The sequence below is a fragment of the Lygodium microphyllum genome, chromosome 19, assembly GCF_053477565.2.
Source record: "Lygodium microphyllum isolate KBCC chromosome 19, Lygodium_microphyllum_v1.1.10, whole genome shotgun sequence".
NCBI lineage: Eukaryota > Viridiplantae > Streptophyta > Polypodiopsida > Schizaeales > Lygodiaceae > Lygodium > Lygodium microphyllum.
In genome coordinates, this window is record NC_141153.1 from 57,293,574 (window position 1) to 57,309,255 (window position 15,682).

A 15,682-nucleotide genomic window follows, 5' to 3' on the forward strand; every position below is an offset into this window, starting at 1 on the left:
AGGCAAGCCTAGAGTGCACCGCAGTTGAGGAGGTCTGAAAGGGTCAGAAAACTAGTTGATAGATTGACATACAGTGGGCATTCAGCCAGACATTATGCATATATGACTAAAGTATCAGGCTACAAAGAGCCTAGGAAGTTCAGTGAGGTAGTTACATATGAGAATTGGTGTGTGGCCATGGATGAGGAATACGCAGCATTGGTTGAAAATGAGACATGGAAATTGGTCTGTTTACCTGAAGGCAAAGTAGCAATTGGTTGCAAATGGGTTTATAAAGTGAAATGCAAGTCAGATGGTTCATTGGAAAGGTATAAAGCTCGGCTGGTTGCAAAGGGATATGCACAGCAGTACGGTCTAGATTATGAGGAGACTTTCAACCCGGTTTCCAAGATGGTAATGGTGAGAACAGTTACTGCATTAGCAACTTCTAAGGGCTGGAAATTATGGCAGATGGATGTCAAAAATGCATTCTTGAATGGTGACTTGCTTGAAGAGGTGTATATGGAGTAACCTAAAGGTTATATACACCCTGACTATCTGACATACGTGTGTAAATTGAAAAAGGCCTTGAATGGACTAAAACAAGCACCAAGAGCATGGAATGCTTACATAAGCACTTATTTGTAGCAACTTGGTTTTTTAATGGGTCATGCAGATCACATCTTGTTTATAAAGAAGATAGAACATGGTTATGTTTTTCTGGTGGTTTATGTCGATGATTTGATCATCACTGGAGATGATGATCATGGGATTGCTAAAATTAAAGCAATGTTACACGCTGAATTTAAAGTCAAGGATCTTGGTGAGCTAAAGTACTTTCTTGGGATTGAGGTTGTGTCTATACCTCAAGGCATATGGCTATTACAAAAATGGTATGCTCATTATATGTTGTTAAAATATGGCATGATGGAGTGTAAAGCCATGGAAACACCATTGGATCAGAATGTTAAACTTGCAGTTGATGTTGGGACTGAGATCGAGAATGTCACTATGTACAGACAAATGGTTGATAGCTTGATTTACCTTACTATTACCCATCCTGATTTGAGTTATGCAGTGGGGCTAATTAGCCAATTTATGCAGAAACCTCGTAAGCCACACTTAGATGCAGTTAGGAGGATTATGCGGTGTGCAAAGGGTACCGTTGATTATGGGCTGTTTTATGAGCATGGGAAGTCATTCGACTTGACAGGTTATATGAATGCTGATTGGGCTAGTTGTCTCTATGACAAGAGGTCAACCAGTGGTTATGCTTTTAGTTTGGGCAATAGTATGATCAGTTGGAGTAGTAAGAAGCAACCGACTGTTGCTTTATCTAGTACATAGGTAGAATATAAGGTGTAGCCTTAGCAGCATGCGAATCGGTTTGGTTTGTGAAATTTCTACATGACTTGGGTATACAGTTAGACAGAAAAGTCACATTGCATTGTGACAATCTCAGTAGTGTGATGTTGGCTAGCAGCCCTCTCTATCATACTAGATCCAAACACATAGAATTTCATTACCATTTATCAAGGAGATGGTACTTGCAAGTTGCTGGAAAGATTGATCTACTCCATGTGAAGACAGAAGACTAGGTAGCATATATCTTTACCAAATCACTTGATAACGCAAAGTTTGTGCATTTCAGGGAGCTACTTGGAGTACAACAGTTAGCTTGAGATTAAGGGGGAGTATTGAGAATCAAGCTTGTGATTAGTATCACTAACATGGCCGACCTTATCTAGACAACTATCATCTTAGCTATCACTCTACATGGGTGTTGTAATAACTGAGTCGGTTAGACTCAACTATAGTTAGTAGTACGGTCACTTAGTGACCTAGTGTGTTGATTAGTTATGCGTGATTAGACTTTACTAAGCATTATGGAAGAATGAGAAGAAGAGAACAAGAGAGCTCACTCTCTCTATTACAGCTCCATGTCTTTGTCACTCGCTCTCCCTTTGAATCTTGAACAAATGGAAATGTTAAAAGTGGCCGATATCCAGTACTGATGATGCCTATAGATTGGTACAAAAAGTGGACGAAATGACCTATCATCGATCCATTGTCAGAGCTTGCAAGCGATGAAGATGATGAACGTAGTTGAGGACAAAGTTCTCTAGCTCCCTTTATCTCTATATGGTTTCATCTAGAGTATTGGAAGGATATGAAGATTTGCCATATTCTTGATCTTATGCATATATTTAAGAATGTAGGACACTCTTTATGGAAACATCTCATTGGTTTGAAGGACACGGAGCAAGCCAGAAATGACTTAAAGGAGTAAAATTGCAAGCATGCTTTATGGCCTTGATTTGATGAAGAGAAACGAAGAAAAGAGTATGCACATGTACCATGGGTGTTAACCCCCACGGAGATTTTGATGATCAATCGACGGATACAGTCTATTCAAACACCCACAAGATATGGTGCATCATTGTAAAACATATTTATTGTGGATGAGGCGAGTATTTCCAACTTGAAACACATGATTGGCATAATTTCATCAAGGTAACTCTTACTTTTTTCGGTCCGCAGTTCGTTGTTGTCCTAACAAGTCGTTTGACTGTATTTTAAAACGGACGTATGTAGCATGCCCTCCCTCTTGTCTCATCGATGGTTGTCTGATGAGTGGTGTTGATGACATTATCTACCGCTTGGGGAAGCTTGCAAGGTACATCCACACTTTGCACATGCCTATATCTACGCTTGGAATGGGATTTCACTTAATGTTCATCTATTTTTTCAAATGGATCACATCTAAGGAAATAGATGTGTTGTCAATAGCGCAAAAGAAAAGGGAATGCATTGAGCTGCTTTGCCTGATGGAGAAGGAGCTACCGACTTCTTTTTTTTGACGTTCAAGTTCACGTACTAATCCATTTGGTGGATGAGATAGAGATTGCAGGTGTCATTAGCACTCATTGGATGTTTTGGGTAGAGAGGTTCATGGGAGTCATGAAGGGGCTTATTCACCAAAGAGCGCGACCAGAGGGCTCAATGTCGCAGGGATGGTTGCTCGAAGAGTGCATGTACTACCTTGCCAAGTACCTTGAGCATGTTGATGAGGATGCTCCTCGCAGATGGACAGTGGATGAGCCCACTACACTATCAGATGAGGTATTATGTGGTAAGGGTGTTCCTTTCAAGGTCTCATATGAGGAATGTATGAACTTGTCCACATTTCTTATTCACAACTCACAGTGTATGGAAAATTTTTGTTGAAGAGTACGGTGAAGTAGTTTTCAATGCACAAAGAAGATGAGGAGGTCGAAAATCTAGCAAGATAGGACCTCCCTAAATTCTTTCATGCTTATCCCACCATATCAGAGGTGGAATCATGGAAGGGGAAGACACGAGTGATGAGCAAAGAGAGATTGAATTTGGTTGTGATAGAGAGGTAGCATTTCTTTCTTTCATGTATCTATATTGAGTTGTATGTAATCTTAGTGATGTAACTTAAAGTTTACATATTTCATTCTTGCACCTTTAGGTACATGGGTATAGCAATATGTGGGCATATGATCAACATCTTCAAGTCAACAAAATTGATCGACTGTGTCAGACCCAAGATTCTTGCATTATCTCTTCTTTTAGCCAACAATCACGTGTAAGTGCACAAGACACAAATCTTATTGAAGAGGAGCTCGGCTATGTGGGAGCCATAGTTGGTATTTATGAACTTGGCTACCGTATTTGCAAGAGGGTAATTTTTGACAACAATAGTACGTTAACAATCGTTGCTTTAGACTTCCTTCTAAAATGTTGCAAATCTTGTATGTTAACAGGTTGTGTTGAAGGTTGACTTGTTCCATGCTAAGTACAAAGGGGTTGGAGCCACAATGAGACACGAGCCCTCTAGGTTTTGGTCAGTTGACTCTTCAAAGCCATTATAGACAACACAGGAACCATACATATTACCGGCACATTGTGAGCAAGCTTTATTCTATGCTGCCCTAGATTCTCGCAGTCCATGGAGGCAAGTTGTGCCTACCAATCCTCGAGGACGATAGGTGTTGACACTACTTGCAGGAAGGTGAACCAAGAGAGTCTACAAGAGGATGACTCAACTTCTATAGAGCCCCATTCACTCACAACATTAGCACAAGAAGAGCACCAGGAAGAGGAAGTGAGCGACAATGATGCATCAGATGATGAGATGGAGGATCTTACCTTGGAGTTGGACTTTGAGTCTCCTGTAGAGCCTCAACCATCGATAGCTTTGCCACCCACTCTTGCTCTTGATGTACAACTCACGGACGAGGAGCTTCAAGAGACAATGCAAGACAATGAAGATCATTGATCTCTTTGCAAACCATGCTTGAATCGTAAAAGCCAAGGTATTATATCAAGTGTTTTGTCTTGATCATTCCGACCACTTTCTTAATGATTGCAAGAAAATCAAATTGGTATTAACGAACCCTATTGGTAAGACCTAACACATTTTTCCATTGATCATATTCATTCTTTCATTGCTCTCTTCAAATCTTACTAACAATGGGTGGGTTTGGTGGGGAGTCTTGTGGATGATAGCCATCTATGGCTAGAGTTGGGGTTCGATTCCCACAGACTCAATCTTGTTTGTTTGAATAGGTTTTGAAAATGCATCAGTACCCTAGCACCAAGGCAGGACATCCCAGCCTCTCTCTCTTGCCCAACATCTTTTCTCATAACATTTCATTTCATCTCTCTCTCTCTCTCTCTCTCTCTCTCTCTCTCTCTATGCAGCACCCTCTTATGGCTCCATCAAGTGTACCAAACTCGCATTCTAGGTGACTGAGGACAAACTTTTTGTCGAGCTCTAATTGATCCCTACATTGCAAAAAAAAAAGAATTAAACAAACCTCCTGATATTTTGAATCATTAAAGCAAGTCAAAGATACATACACCCATGGAACATGCACTCTAGGCATGTAGGTCTCCAGTAGTGATCCGACGCGTTAATGGGAAAGACATCTGCCTTCGACGGGTACCATTCGTCCCTTGGTGTCAATGTTGCTAGTGACCCCTAACTCTCTGGTGCAGGTCCTGAATGGTGGCTAATGTGATGTAGGCCTATTTGGCAGGGTGGCAAACACTTGGGAGCCTGAGTGCTCCCTAGAAGCCGTCGTAGATCTAGGCGTTGTTGTAAATGTAGAGGTCCCCGGCATCGCCATTGTGGAGGCTTGCTACAAGTAAGAAACAACACAAGATAATTAGTCATATATTCATATGAACTCACACTAACCTAAAACAGAGGGGCAAGTTATCTAACAATATCTCAATCTCTTGCTGAGTCAAGTTAGAAATTGGCCCATAAAATTATTGTATAAAATATAAAACACTTTATTCCCTAAGTAAGAGGTGATTGACACCTGTATGCTCCCCTTGCACCTCGTCCTGCATGTGGCTCTCGAGAAGAGCCCTCACTAGGGTGAACTGGCATCAAAATCTGCTGGAGGCGAACTATCGTCACCTCTAGCTCCACGTCAGGGAGGCACTCATAATCTAGCCAATCCTTTGCTATGTGCTCTCTAGCGATGCCACTTGCCCGCAAGATAGTCCTCCAAGCGATCAACAAAACAGTCCTGGAAGAAGCCATATATGTAGATGACCCATTTTCAAAAACAATGTTGTAGCCCTCTTCTCAAGTAGAATGGAAAGAAGTTCAATTAACTCCCTCTTTCTGAGTCCTCAAAAGGCTCATCGTACATGATGGAGAGCCCATTTTGGAGTCCTCATCGCATGTAAGAAAATCAATCACTTGCAGGTGGCAAGAAAATGCCTATTAACTTGGATTCACCACATCAAACATGGCTAACAAAAAACAACCAGTGACCCATCTAGTAGGGTTGTAAGGGGTCCATCCATTTTGCATTATTCTCCTTTTGCGTTTTCACATTGTTGGTTGAACCTAAAACCTCATTAGTATTACTGTCCCCACTGAATTGCTAGGTCAAAGCTTACTAGAATGTAGAACCTTCATTATAATACTTCTCAAAATTTGGTGCTATCACACTAGGACAATAACATTTGTCTCATATTTCACTTCACTCTATTGAAGACATCAATATTTCATTTTATCTCTTCCCCTCTTTCTCTCTCTCCCCTTAGATCTCTCTCTTTCTCTCTCTTTCATCATTACATAAGACAGACAAAAGCCACTAACTTAAAATATCTTAATATAGATGTACCTGTAAACCATAGGTGGGAAAAATGCATCAAAGCCAAACTTAAGGCAAGTCAGGTTGGTTATTATGTGCTTTAGAATCAATGCCACTTAAGTGACATCCATTAGTGACAAGGTTGCTATGCTTGTGCAAGGATATTTTGTTAAAGCATCTATACCATTCGGTTATGATTTTGGCGATGGAGAGATCTAGAAATACTTGCATTTGAAAGAGTATAAGTATAGAGTGCCAAAGCTAGCATGGTAAAAAGATCTTAATTGTGTCGCTTACATGACACTTCGAACGTCGCTTAAGCGACATCCACCAAAAGTTTAAAAAAAAAAGGGTTTCGCATAAGCGATGCTTGTCATTTTTAGCTGCATCTCTAACACCCCCTCTTTCTTCTAGTGAATGACTCCACTCGTGGTACTTGTGGTGAGGGATATAATGGCATGACAGGCTCCCTACACAGGCTCTGAATCACCAAGAGGTGTGCAAAGTTTCCCTCAAGTTGATTAGTTACACCCCTTCGAGATCTTTAATAGTGGGGAAGGGTCACCTCTCTATTGTGATCCCACTATCTTTCTCGTCATCCACCTTTTTCCTCGATGGGAATATCAACATGGCAGGAGCATTCTAATCAAGGAAACATAGATGAGATGCATAACTGAAAAATTCTTTCAATCTTTAATGATATGCAAGATTTGAACAATGAAAATTAGAATCAAGAAATAGAGATTGACTGAGGGTCTTACCAATGCAATTCAGCGACTCATTGATTGCAAGTACTTACCCTTTACAATATTTCTTTCTTGGTTAAAGAGAATTATATGATCAAATCAGGGTTATGCATCAAGAGAATTAAATGGTATTCATGATGAGAGATGACTGAAATAAATGCAAAATTTTAATTAAGAGGCTCTGATTAATGAGAAGAAACATTAATATCTAATCTATTGATTAATTCAGAGAATTAATTGGTCAATAAATTTTCATCAAGTGGACAAGCTTTGAACAAGTGGATGTTGAGAGATTTCAAAGATTAAGCAAGTAGAATATCTCTATTAAGCTTGAAGAAGATGATTGATTCACTTGGAATCAAGCTTTAGTCTGATGGTTGAAGAGATTGACCAAAATGAGCCCAAAATCCATCATAAAGCTCCAACAATCCATGGGATTCAGCCCATACATGCTTGAAGAAGATAAAATCCTTGAAGAATCAATGCCCCAAGCCCATTTGAGCACTTGAATATCAAAGGTTTAAACTCTTTGAACAAAAGCCCCAAAATATAGCTCCATTATAGACTTCAAGAGGCTCAATGTGTTGAAATTATCTTTGTAATGTCTTCAATTTTGAAGCCAATCTTGCTCCCAAATGGTAGTAGAGAAATCTTTGGAGTTAGAAAGAGCCAAATGTTGAAGAAATTGAAGCTTCCAAACCTATGGTTATGGTTGTCCTGCTATGTTTTAGGGTTTTCAGAGATCCTTGAGCATAATAATGAAAATGGAGGTTAAAGATCACTTGTAAGAGGATGTTATCTACTTGCTTGAGGCTTGAAGAAGTTAGAGCCAAAGGATCAATGGCCAAAAAATGAATGTAGAGATCAGTCTAGGCAATGCATTTTGCGTTGCGAATTGCGGGCCTAATGTAGCCATCCCTTAGACAATAATTGGCATTATGTTGCTTCATTTGTTGCTCAAAGGCTTCAGAATCATTACCCCAAGGTCAAAGAGAGAGATGAGATGACTGAAGAGCAAGAAGAAGGATTCCTTAGCTGTCACCATGAAAGCTTTAGCCAAAAGCTTGAGAGAGAGAGAGAGAGAGAGGAAAGAGAAAGCTTGCCTTGAAAAGTAACTCGGCTTTTAACCAGAACGCTAACTCTATTCTCTCTTCCTTTAACCATTTTACCTCCAAAATGGCCTGTCATTTTGTCCAAGATACCTCTAACTCTATCTTCAAGTACTCTAGTTACCTTTGACGAGGTTGACATTGGTCTCCTTGGTCATTGCACCTTTCCATTTTCAACTTCTTACAATTTTGAGTGCAACCTTTGTTCAAATCCACATTGAGGTTAGGCCTTCAGGCTAAATAAACCGTCGATTTATATATAAATGTGATCGAGATTACTACTCCATTTGCGATCGTTGTCAGTTCAGGTGGCGCTTCTCTCTCTCTCTCTCTCTCTCTCTCTCTCTCTCTCTCTCTCTCTCTCTCTCTCTCTCTCATTCGTTCATCAGCTCGTCCCCCATGGCCACCCCCTCTCATGAGAAAGAGCTCCTCGCACGTGAGCGCGCCGCAGCGGAGTTCGATGTGCAGGCCATGAAGGTGGTGTGGGCTGGAGGCCCTCGCCAGCTCCACCTGAACCAGCGCATGGCGAAGCTTGTCGCTGACGATCCTGTAAAATGCTCCTTTCATTAATCTTGCATTTTTATGTCCTGCGTTTTTGTTATCATTCCCATATTCACAAAGCTTCTGCCTATAATTTTACTGCTAATAGTGAGATTAAAAATCTTGCAATGCGACATTATGTCGTGATCAATGCTGCGTTTTCCAACAATTTTTCTTATTGTTTCCATGTTTAGATGCTTCTGTCTTAATCTTCTTGTAGTGGTAATGATAATTATAATATAAAGATCTCTGTGTATAAGGCGATATTATGCCGTGATCGATTCTGCGTTCTATTGCTTGTTATGAGATTAAATACATAAATGCAGTAATGCAATCTGATATGCCGTGATGTGTTTCCGACTATGAATCTATCCACAAGCTAGCTGATCTTTTTGGTATTGCTTCTAATTTGTGGCTCAAGCCTCAGTCTGTCAGCCACCAGTAACCTTCATGCAATAATAATAATCATTGAAGTTGAATGTCAAGAGACACTAGAAGTTTTTGATGGGGGGCTGTCGGCCCCCGACCCCAGACTGGCAACTCCTGCAGAAGCTCATGATGCTGTCACAATTCGAATTGTGAGAATTATAGTCGGAGTTTATCTAAAACTTCTTGTCAGAGAATCATAGTAACCATTGAAGCTCTGCAATGGCAAGGCAGAAGAATAATAACCATTGGAGCTGAATAATCATGTCAAGCTTTTTGCCTGTAAACATTATTGATCACTGTGCTATCTTTGGTATGCTGGATTATCAACTCATAGGCCAGTTAATGGCTGTTGTTTCTGATAGGTTTTCAGGAAGGATGACAAGTTAAGTCAAAGCAGACCGGAGCTCTTCAAAAATACCTTAAAGAAAGCAGCCCATGCCTGGAAGCTAACACAAACTATGCGTCTAACAGGTCTGTAGCTAATCATAACCCGGTTTTAGTGTTCTCTATAGGGTCCATCGCATGTGTTATCAGAGCAACATTTAGAGAGGAAGGAAAGAAAACACTAGGTTGTAATATGCAAGATAATCATGCCCTTGCTAGAACAAACATTCATACAGTGATTGACAGAAAGTTTGAAACTTGTACAAATGCTGATTTGTCATCAAGTATGCTAGCTTTTTGGCCTGTCATACGTTGTCCCTATAAGCATTTGTTTCTTCAGTAGGCAAAAAAGTTTGAATTAAAGATTTAATTGTTGCTAACTAAAATGGCAGACTGTATTGCTTTTAGACACTTTTTAGATGATCAGGGAATGATCAGATTTGCTTTATCATAAACTCGGATAAAGATTGTTAGCACTCAAGTTAGAGAGGGCTGTGCTTGATGCTTCAAAATGCTGACCTGGGAGTTTTTGGACAACACTGGCTTTTGCAGAGGAAGAGGCCTCAAAGCTGAGACACTTTATTGATGAACCATCTTATACGCTAATGCAATGGGTAGGTGATTATTTCAATGAATAAACATATGCATACTTGCACCCACCCCAGAGACACACTTCCAGCTTTCTTCAAGCTACCTTCTGTTCTGTACGGTCGTTCTCAATCATTGTTTGAAATAGACTTTTTGGTAAATTACTGCCTTTGTTTGTAATTCTTTTGCCCTATCAACATCACGATGTGAATAAAAAAATGTAGCTTTCATTTTGCAGGGTATGTTTATTCCTGCATTAAAAGGTCAGGCAACTGATGAGCAGCAAAAGAAGTGGTTACCACTTGCATGCCGACAATCCATCTTAGGATGCTATGCCCAGACAGAACTTGGCCATGGATCAAACGTGCAAGGGTTGGAAACTACAGCAACATTCGATCCTTCAATGGATGAGTTTGTCATACATAGTCCTACTCTAACAGCTACCAAAGTAAGATCAAGTTTTTCACTGAGTCAGGCATTTCTGTTTTATTTTATCAGCAGGCACTGGCCGTCTATATATGCAACTTAGAATATCGTCTTCTTTATTTAATTGTTTTGGGCAGTGGTGGCCAGGAGGCTTGGGAAAGGTGTCAACACATGCAATCGTCTATGCACGTCTGCTGACAGATGGCCATGACTATGGCATCCATGGTTAGCAAATGACAACTCAATTTTGGCTCTGTCTTCCAAAACGTGTATCAATAACTTTAGATTGAGGACTGATATCCTAAACTTTTCTCCGAAAACAGGTTTCATTGTTCAAATCCGTAGCCTCGATGACCATCAACCTTTACGTGGGGTTATTGTTGCTGATATTGGAATGAAGTTTGGAAATGGAGCATACAACACAATGGATAATGGCCTGCTGCGATTTGACCAGTGTCGGATTCCACGGGAAAACATGCTTATGAGGTCTTCTTGCTTTATAAGAAGTTACCATTTGCAGCATCTGAGTTGACTCATGGCCATGCTTGAGTTTGAAATCTATGATTATAACATGCTTTATATGAGACTACTCTGTGTGTAAGTGGAACATTTGAGCTGATTAAGGGGCTAAGTTGATGGATGTGCATTTCTCAGCTTAATTTTCACATTCACATGTGCATACACAATGTAGGTAAGGTAATTACTATGCTGTGTCATGTGTGACTTACTCATATCTTGCAGGTTGGCAACAGTAACAAAAGAGGGGAAGTATGTACCATCTGGTGTACCACGGCAACTAGGTTATGGGGCAATGGTATTTGTGAGAAAGTTCATCGTCTTACAGGCATCGGATTATCTTTCAAGGGCCGTCACTATAGCAGTCAGATATAGTGCAGTGAGACGGCAATTTGGATCTCAAAAAGGGCAGCCTGAAGTACAGGTAATATTAAATGCAGACTCATGGTTTGAGTGTCCTTTCTTAATCTCCAGGTTATTGAGTCCATGCGAAAAACCTGATCCATACAGAATTAATTGGGAGAGATTTTTGTTGCTTTCAACAGGTGATTGACTACATGACACAGCAGAGCAGGCTATTCCCACTTCTTGCAACTGCCTATGCATACCGCTTTTTGGGGGATTGGATATCATGGCTCTACTCAGATGTAATGGCTCGACTAGATAGCAATGATTTTTCAACATTATCTGAAGTGCACGCTTGTACAGCTGGACTGAAATCAATAACCACATCTGCAGCTGCTGTAAGTTGCCTGCTATTTGTATTAAATGGTTTTGTTAGTAAAAGACAGACTACAGTATTATCCTGGTTAATAAGGACCTGAGGAGGAATGGATTGGGATGAAGGATAAACCAAAATAAAATGCCAATGTTGGGAATTGGTGAATGCTTATATTATGTGGAAGCCCACAAGAAGTTTTAGACAAATTCCCACTTCAATTCCCACATTGTGAATTATGACAACATCATGAACTTCTACATGAGAGGGACTGCATACCTAGCTATGTGCGGTTGGGGGCAGGGGGATGCAGGCCCTGAGGTCCCCTGCCCCCAACCGCACCTAGCTAGGTATGTGGTCCTTCTCAAGTACAGGCTCATGATGTTGAACATTATTATAGGGACAAACATGAAGGGAAAAGAGTTATTTTTCCCATGTCGGGAAATGTCAAAACCTTCTAGTGGTTAAGTTGACTCTAGGATGACAATGAATTGGGATGAAGGATAAACCAAAATAAATGCCTATGCTGGGAAGTGGTAAATGCTCATGCTAGATAGGAACTATTCTTTTGTCCATATTGATTTTCAAAGATCTGGTAATTCAGGATGGGATCGAGGAATGCAGGAAACTTTGTGGAGGTCATGGATACCTATGTTCCAGTGGACTTCCTGAGCTGTGTGCTACTTACATACCTGCTTGTACATACGAAGGCGACAATGTCATCTTATTGCTACAAGTACATGCTCATTTGTCTTTTATTTCAACAGCAGTTCATTTGCCATTTCTCTCAACCAATGTAGGTAGGTAGCTGTAGTTGCTTGATGGATGAGCAATGATTGACTTAACAAGTGCTTTCGACCTGATGGAAATAACTGATGTCACATTTTGCATATTTCTTTACTTACCACCTCTGGAGAAACATGGTTGGTAACTTGGCTGATGTTAAAACGATTAATAAATTTGTATGGCATGCCATTCAATGCATGTGAACCGTGCTTTGGTTAACAATTAGCACAATATCATTACTAATATCTAGTCGTGAGATATTCCAGTTGAAATAGTTGAATGCAAGCCAGATGTCACTGATCAAAATGTTAGGATCAGCACCTATGTTCTCTTTAGTCAGAGAAGTTGAATGTGCTTTATTGGCAAAGCGTACCAAACTTTGATCAGAAATGTTAATCAAGTACAACATATGACATACTAGCCCCTTGCTTCCTTGATATGACCACTATCAGCCCCATGTATGCGCTTCCTTGATACCATCACTATCCCCCATGTATGTGCATGTAGAGGTTCGATATTCATCATCATCATCACCTTCACCATGCACATCCACTGTGTGAAATTTGTTCATGGATATTGTGGTACACCTAATGAGTCTGTGCATTTTGAAGGTAGCAAGATTTTTGATGAAATGTATCTCCCAGTTGGGCGCTGGGGGGAATCCATCTGGAACTGCAGCATATTTGGGAAACATAAGGGAGCTTATTGTAGAGAATTGTCAAGTTACAAGGGGTAAAGTATTTCTGACTCTAATTTGAAGTGTTGAATTAGATTCACTTGAAGGTTGTCTAGTGGCACGCATAGATAAACTTGAAAGGCAAATTCTCATTTTGAGATATTTTGTATGGCCCCATGTCAAACTTGTGAAAGCTGCCTTGGACTTCTATTTTGTGTGGCAGGAACTGATTGGTTGGATAGTAGAGCCCTGCAGCATGCTTTTGAAGCAAGGTCTGCCAGGCTTCTTGTCCATTGTGCCACTCAGATTGCAGCAGAAGCCAATCAAGAAACAGGTAGCAAGATCGGAAGACAGTAGTTCTAGGCTTCAAAGTTTCAAGTCCTGTTTTGAAGATTCTGAACTATGATGGAAAATGTACAGGATTTGCCATGATGTCTCAAGAGCTGGTTGAAGCTGCACGTGCCCACTGTGAGCTTATTGTTGTCACAAAGTATGCCATTTAAAAGGATTCCCTTTCTGTTTTATCAATTCTATCTTGAAAAATCTAGTTTGTCATCAACATGGAGTTCCATAATATTCGCAGTTTATGGTGGTATTCTAACACAACGTGTGCTCTTTTTGTGTTTATTTTTGGGAACGGTGTGATTGATTACATTAGATTTATTGAGGCCTTGAAGAAAGACTATCCAGGGAGGGATGTGAACAAGCGGCTGCAAAGCTTGTGCAATATCTACGCTTTGTCGTTGATTGTAATGCGCACTGGAGAATTTCTATCCACTGGATATCTAACCAATGAACAGGTGATTCTAGCAAGAGAACAGCTCCGGGAGTTGTATTGTCAGGTAAGCAGCATATTGAGCAGTGGGCTTTGACACTATCATGAATCGTGTGCTTCAGTATGATTATGTATCCTGATAAGTCATTGACATTATCTCATGAATCGTGTGCTTCAGTATGATTATGTATCCTGATAAGTCATTGACATTATTATCTCATGAATTATATAGTGGGATTTGCCACAAGAATTACATGGTGGGCACTGGGATTTGTCTCAAGCTTCCTGTGTGCATGCTGATGTTCCCTCGTTTACACCTTGACTGCACCTTGATTGATGCGCTCTTGATACTCGTTTTGCTGATGCGCTTTTCATCAGTTGCGGCGCAATGCAGTTGCCTTGGTGGATGCGTTTGATCATACGGATCACTTCCTGGGGTCGAGCTTGGGGCGCTATGACGGTGACGTCTACACCCAGCTGTATGATGATGCGTTGAAAGATCCTTTCAATGAGTCGCCTGTACCTGAGGGCTATGAGGAGTTTATACGCCCCATTCTAAAACAGTCTGGCGCCCTGCCTCGACCCAGATTGTGACCTGCGAGGCGCCACCATGTGTTCTTCTTGGTTTTCTGTCAGACATGGACCAAATAGAGCAGAAACCCAGGTAATGCGGTCTCTACTTCGCAGCAAATTTCTTCAACAGAAAGGACCTTCGAGCAATTAACTTCAATCCCAATGTAATATCGGCTACATCTCATGGAGGGGCAGAAAGATGTTACCTACGCTTTTGTTTTTTTTTTTGGTTTTTTTGAGACACCATCACATAATAGTCTCGGGGGACCATGGATCATTACTCTTAGTTTGTTTTTTAATTTTATAGAAAATCAAAGTCATTTTCTAATCACTAGTTGTGGAATCTTTGAGCCAAGTGCTTTGTCTAGTCACACAATATTTTAGCTATTCATTATTTATCTGTTTTTTCAACCTTCGTCGTAATTAAAATCAAGATATTTTCTCGATTGTATTGGGGGGGGGGGGGGGGGGGAGTGCCAATAACATTATGCTCTCTACTGAACAGGTGTTTTTGATAATGTCCCTTCATTTTGAAGCAAGGTGGTTAACATCACATCATAAAGTTGTCACACAAGCAAGAATTGTGCAAAAAAACAGCATGCTCAGTTATTTTGGCACAAGTTGATAGCATTACAAATCGAGTAATACCGCAATGAATGTTGCTACACATGTTAGCACTGTGCACAAATGTACTTATAGTCCCTACTACAATGGATTTACATTTTGAGCCTCTAATACAACACACAATACTCCTTGATGCATACTTACCCACTTGAATGTGCGTATATCTAAGACTTATAAATTTCCTTACAAATTACATTTTAAATCATCAATACAATGTACGGTACTTCTTGATACATACTTACCCATGTGAATTTGTGTGTATCATATTGGGTTTTACGATATTAAGTAATAACAAGTGCTAGCTCTGATGTGTGTAGCATGCCATTAGTTTCGTGATGAATGTATTTGATGGCATTCCTTTATCATCATTAGATCTTATTGAGAATGGAAATATGCAAGTTATGGCCATAAATAATTGGATGAATAAGTTTATTAGGGATTGGGAGAGATGGATTTTTTTTCTAAAGATGAAAATGTGGTGATTAATATTAAAATATCAGCATACCTATACATCTTCCCAAACAATGCACTAAAATTTCCACATAGATTTGAAGAGCCTTAAGTGACTCGTTCAATAAGTTGATAGATTTGAAGATTTGAGTTTTCTATCCACCACAAGCTCACATTACATGTGAAACCAATTTGATCATTTTAAATCTTGTAAATA

General features: G+C 40.1%; 1 protein-coding gene across 1 annotated transcript; it reads left to right on the top strand.

Moving 5' to 3' along the window:
• The first annotated feature begins 8,373 nt into the window (after positions 1-8,373).
• On the top strand, positions 8,374-14,640 carry LOC148019910 (putative peroxisomal acyl-coenzyme A oxidase 1.2). Its single transcript, XM_087700849.1, has 14 exons — positions 8,374-8,529; positions 9,312-9,420; positions 9,886-9,947; positions 10,160-10,369; positions 10,485-10,572; positions 10,671-10,833; positions 11,089-11,287; positions 11,409-11,606; positions 12,186-12,317; positions 12,979-13,099; positions 13,267-13,377; positions 13,464-13,533; positions 13,702-13,885; positions 14,197-14,640. The coding sequence occupies exons 1-14, from the start codon at positions 8,380-8,382 to the stop codon at positions 14,410-14,412; spliced, it is 2,013 nt and encodes a 670-aa protein (XP_087556975.1). The 5' UTR covers positions 8,374-8,379; the 3' UTR covers positions 14,413-14,640.
• The last annotated feature ends 1,042 nt before the right edge of the window (positions 14,641-15,682 follow it).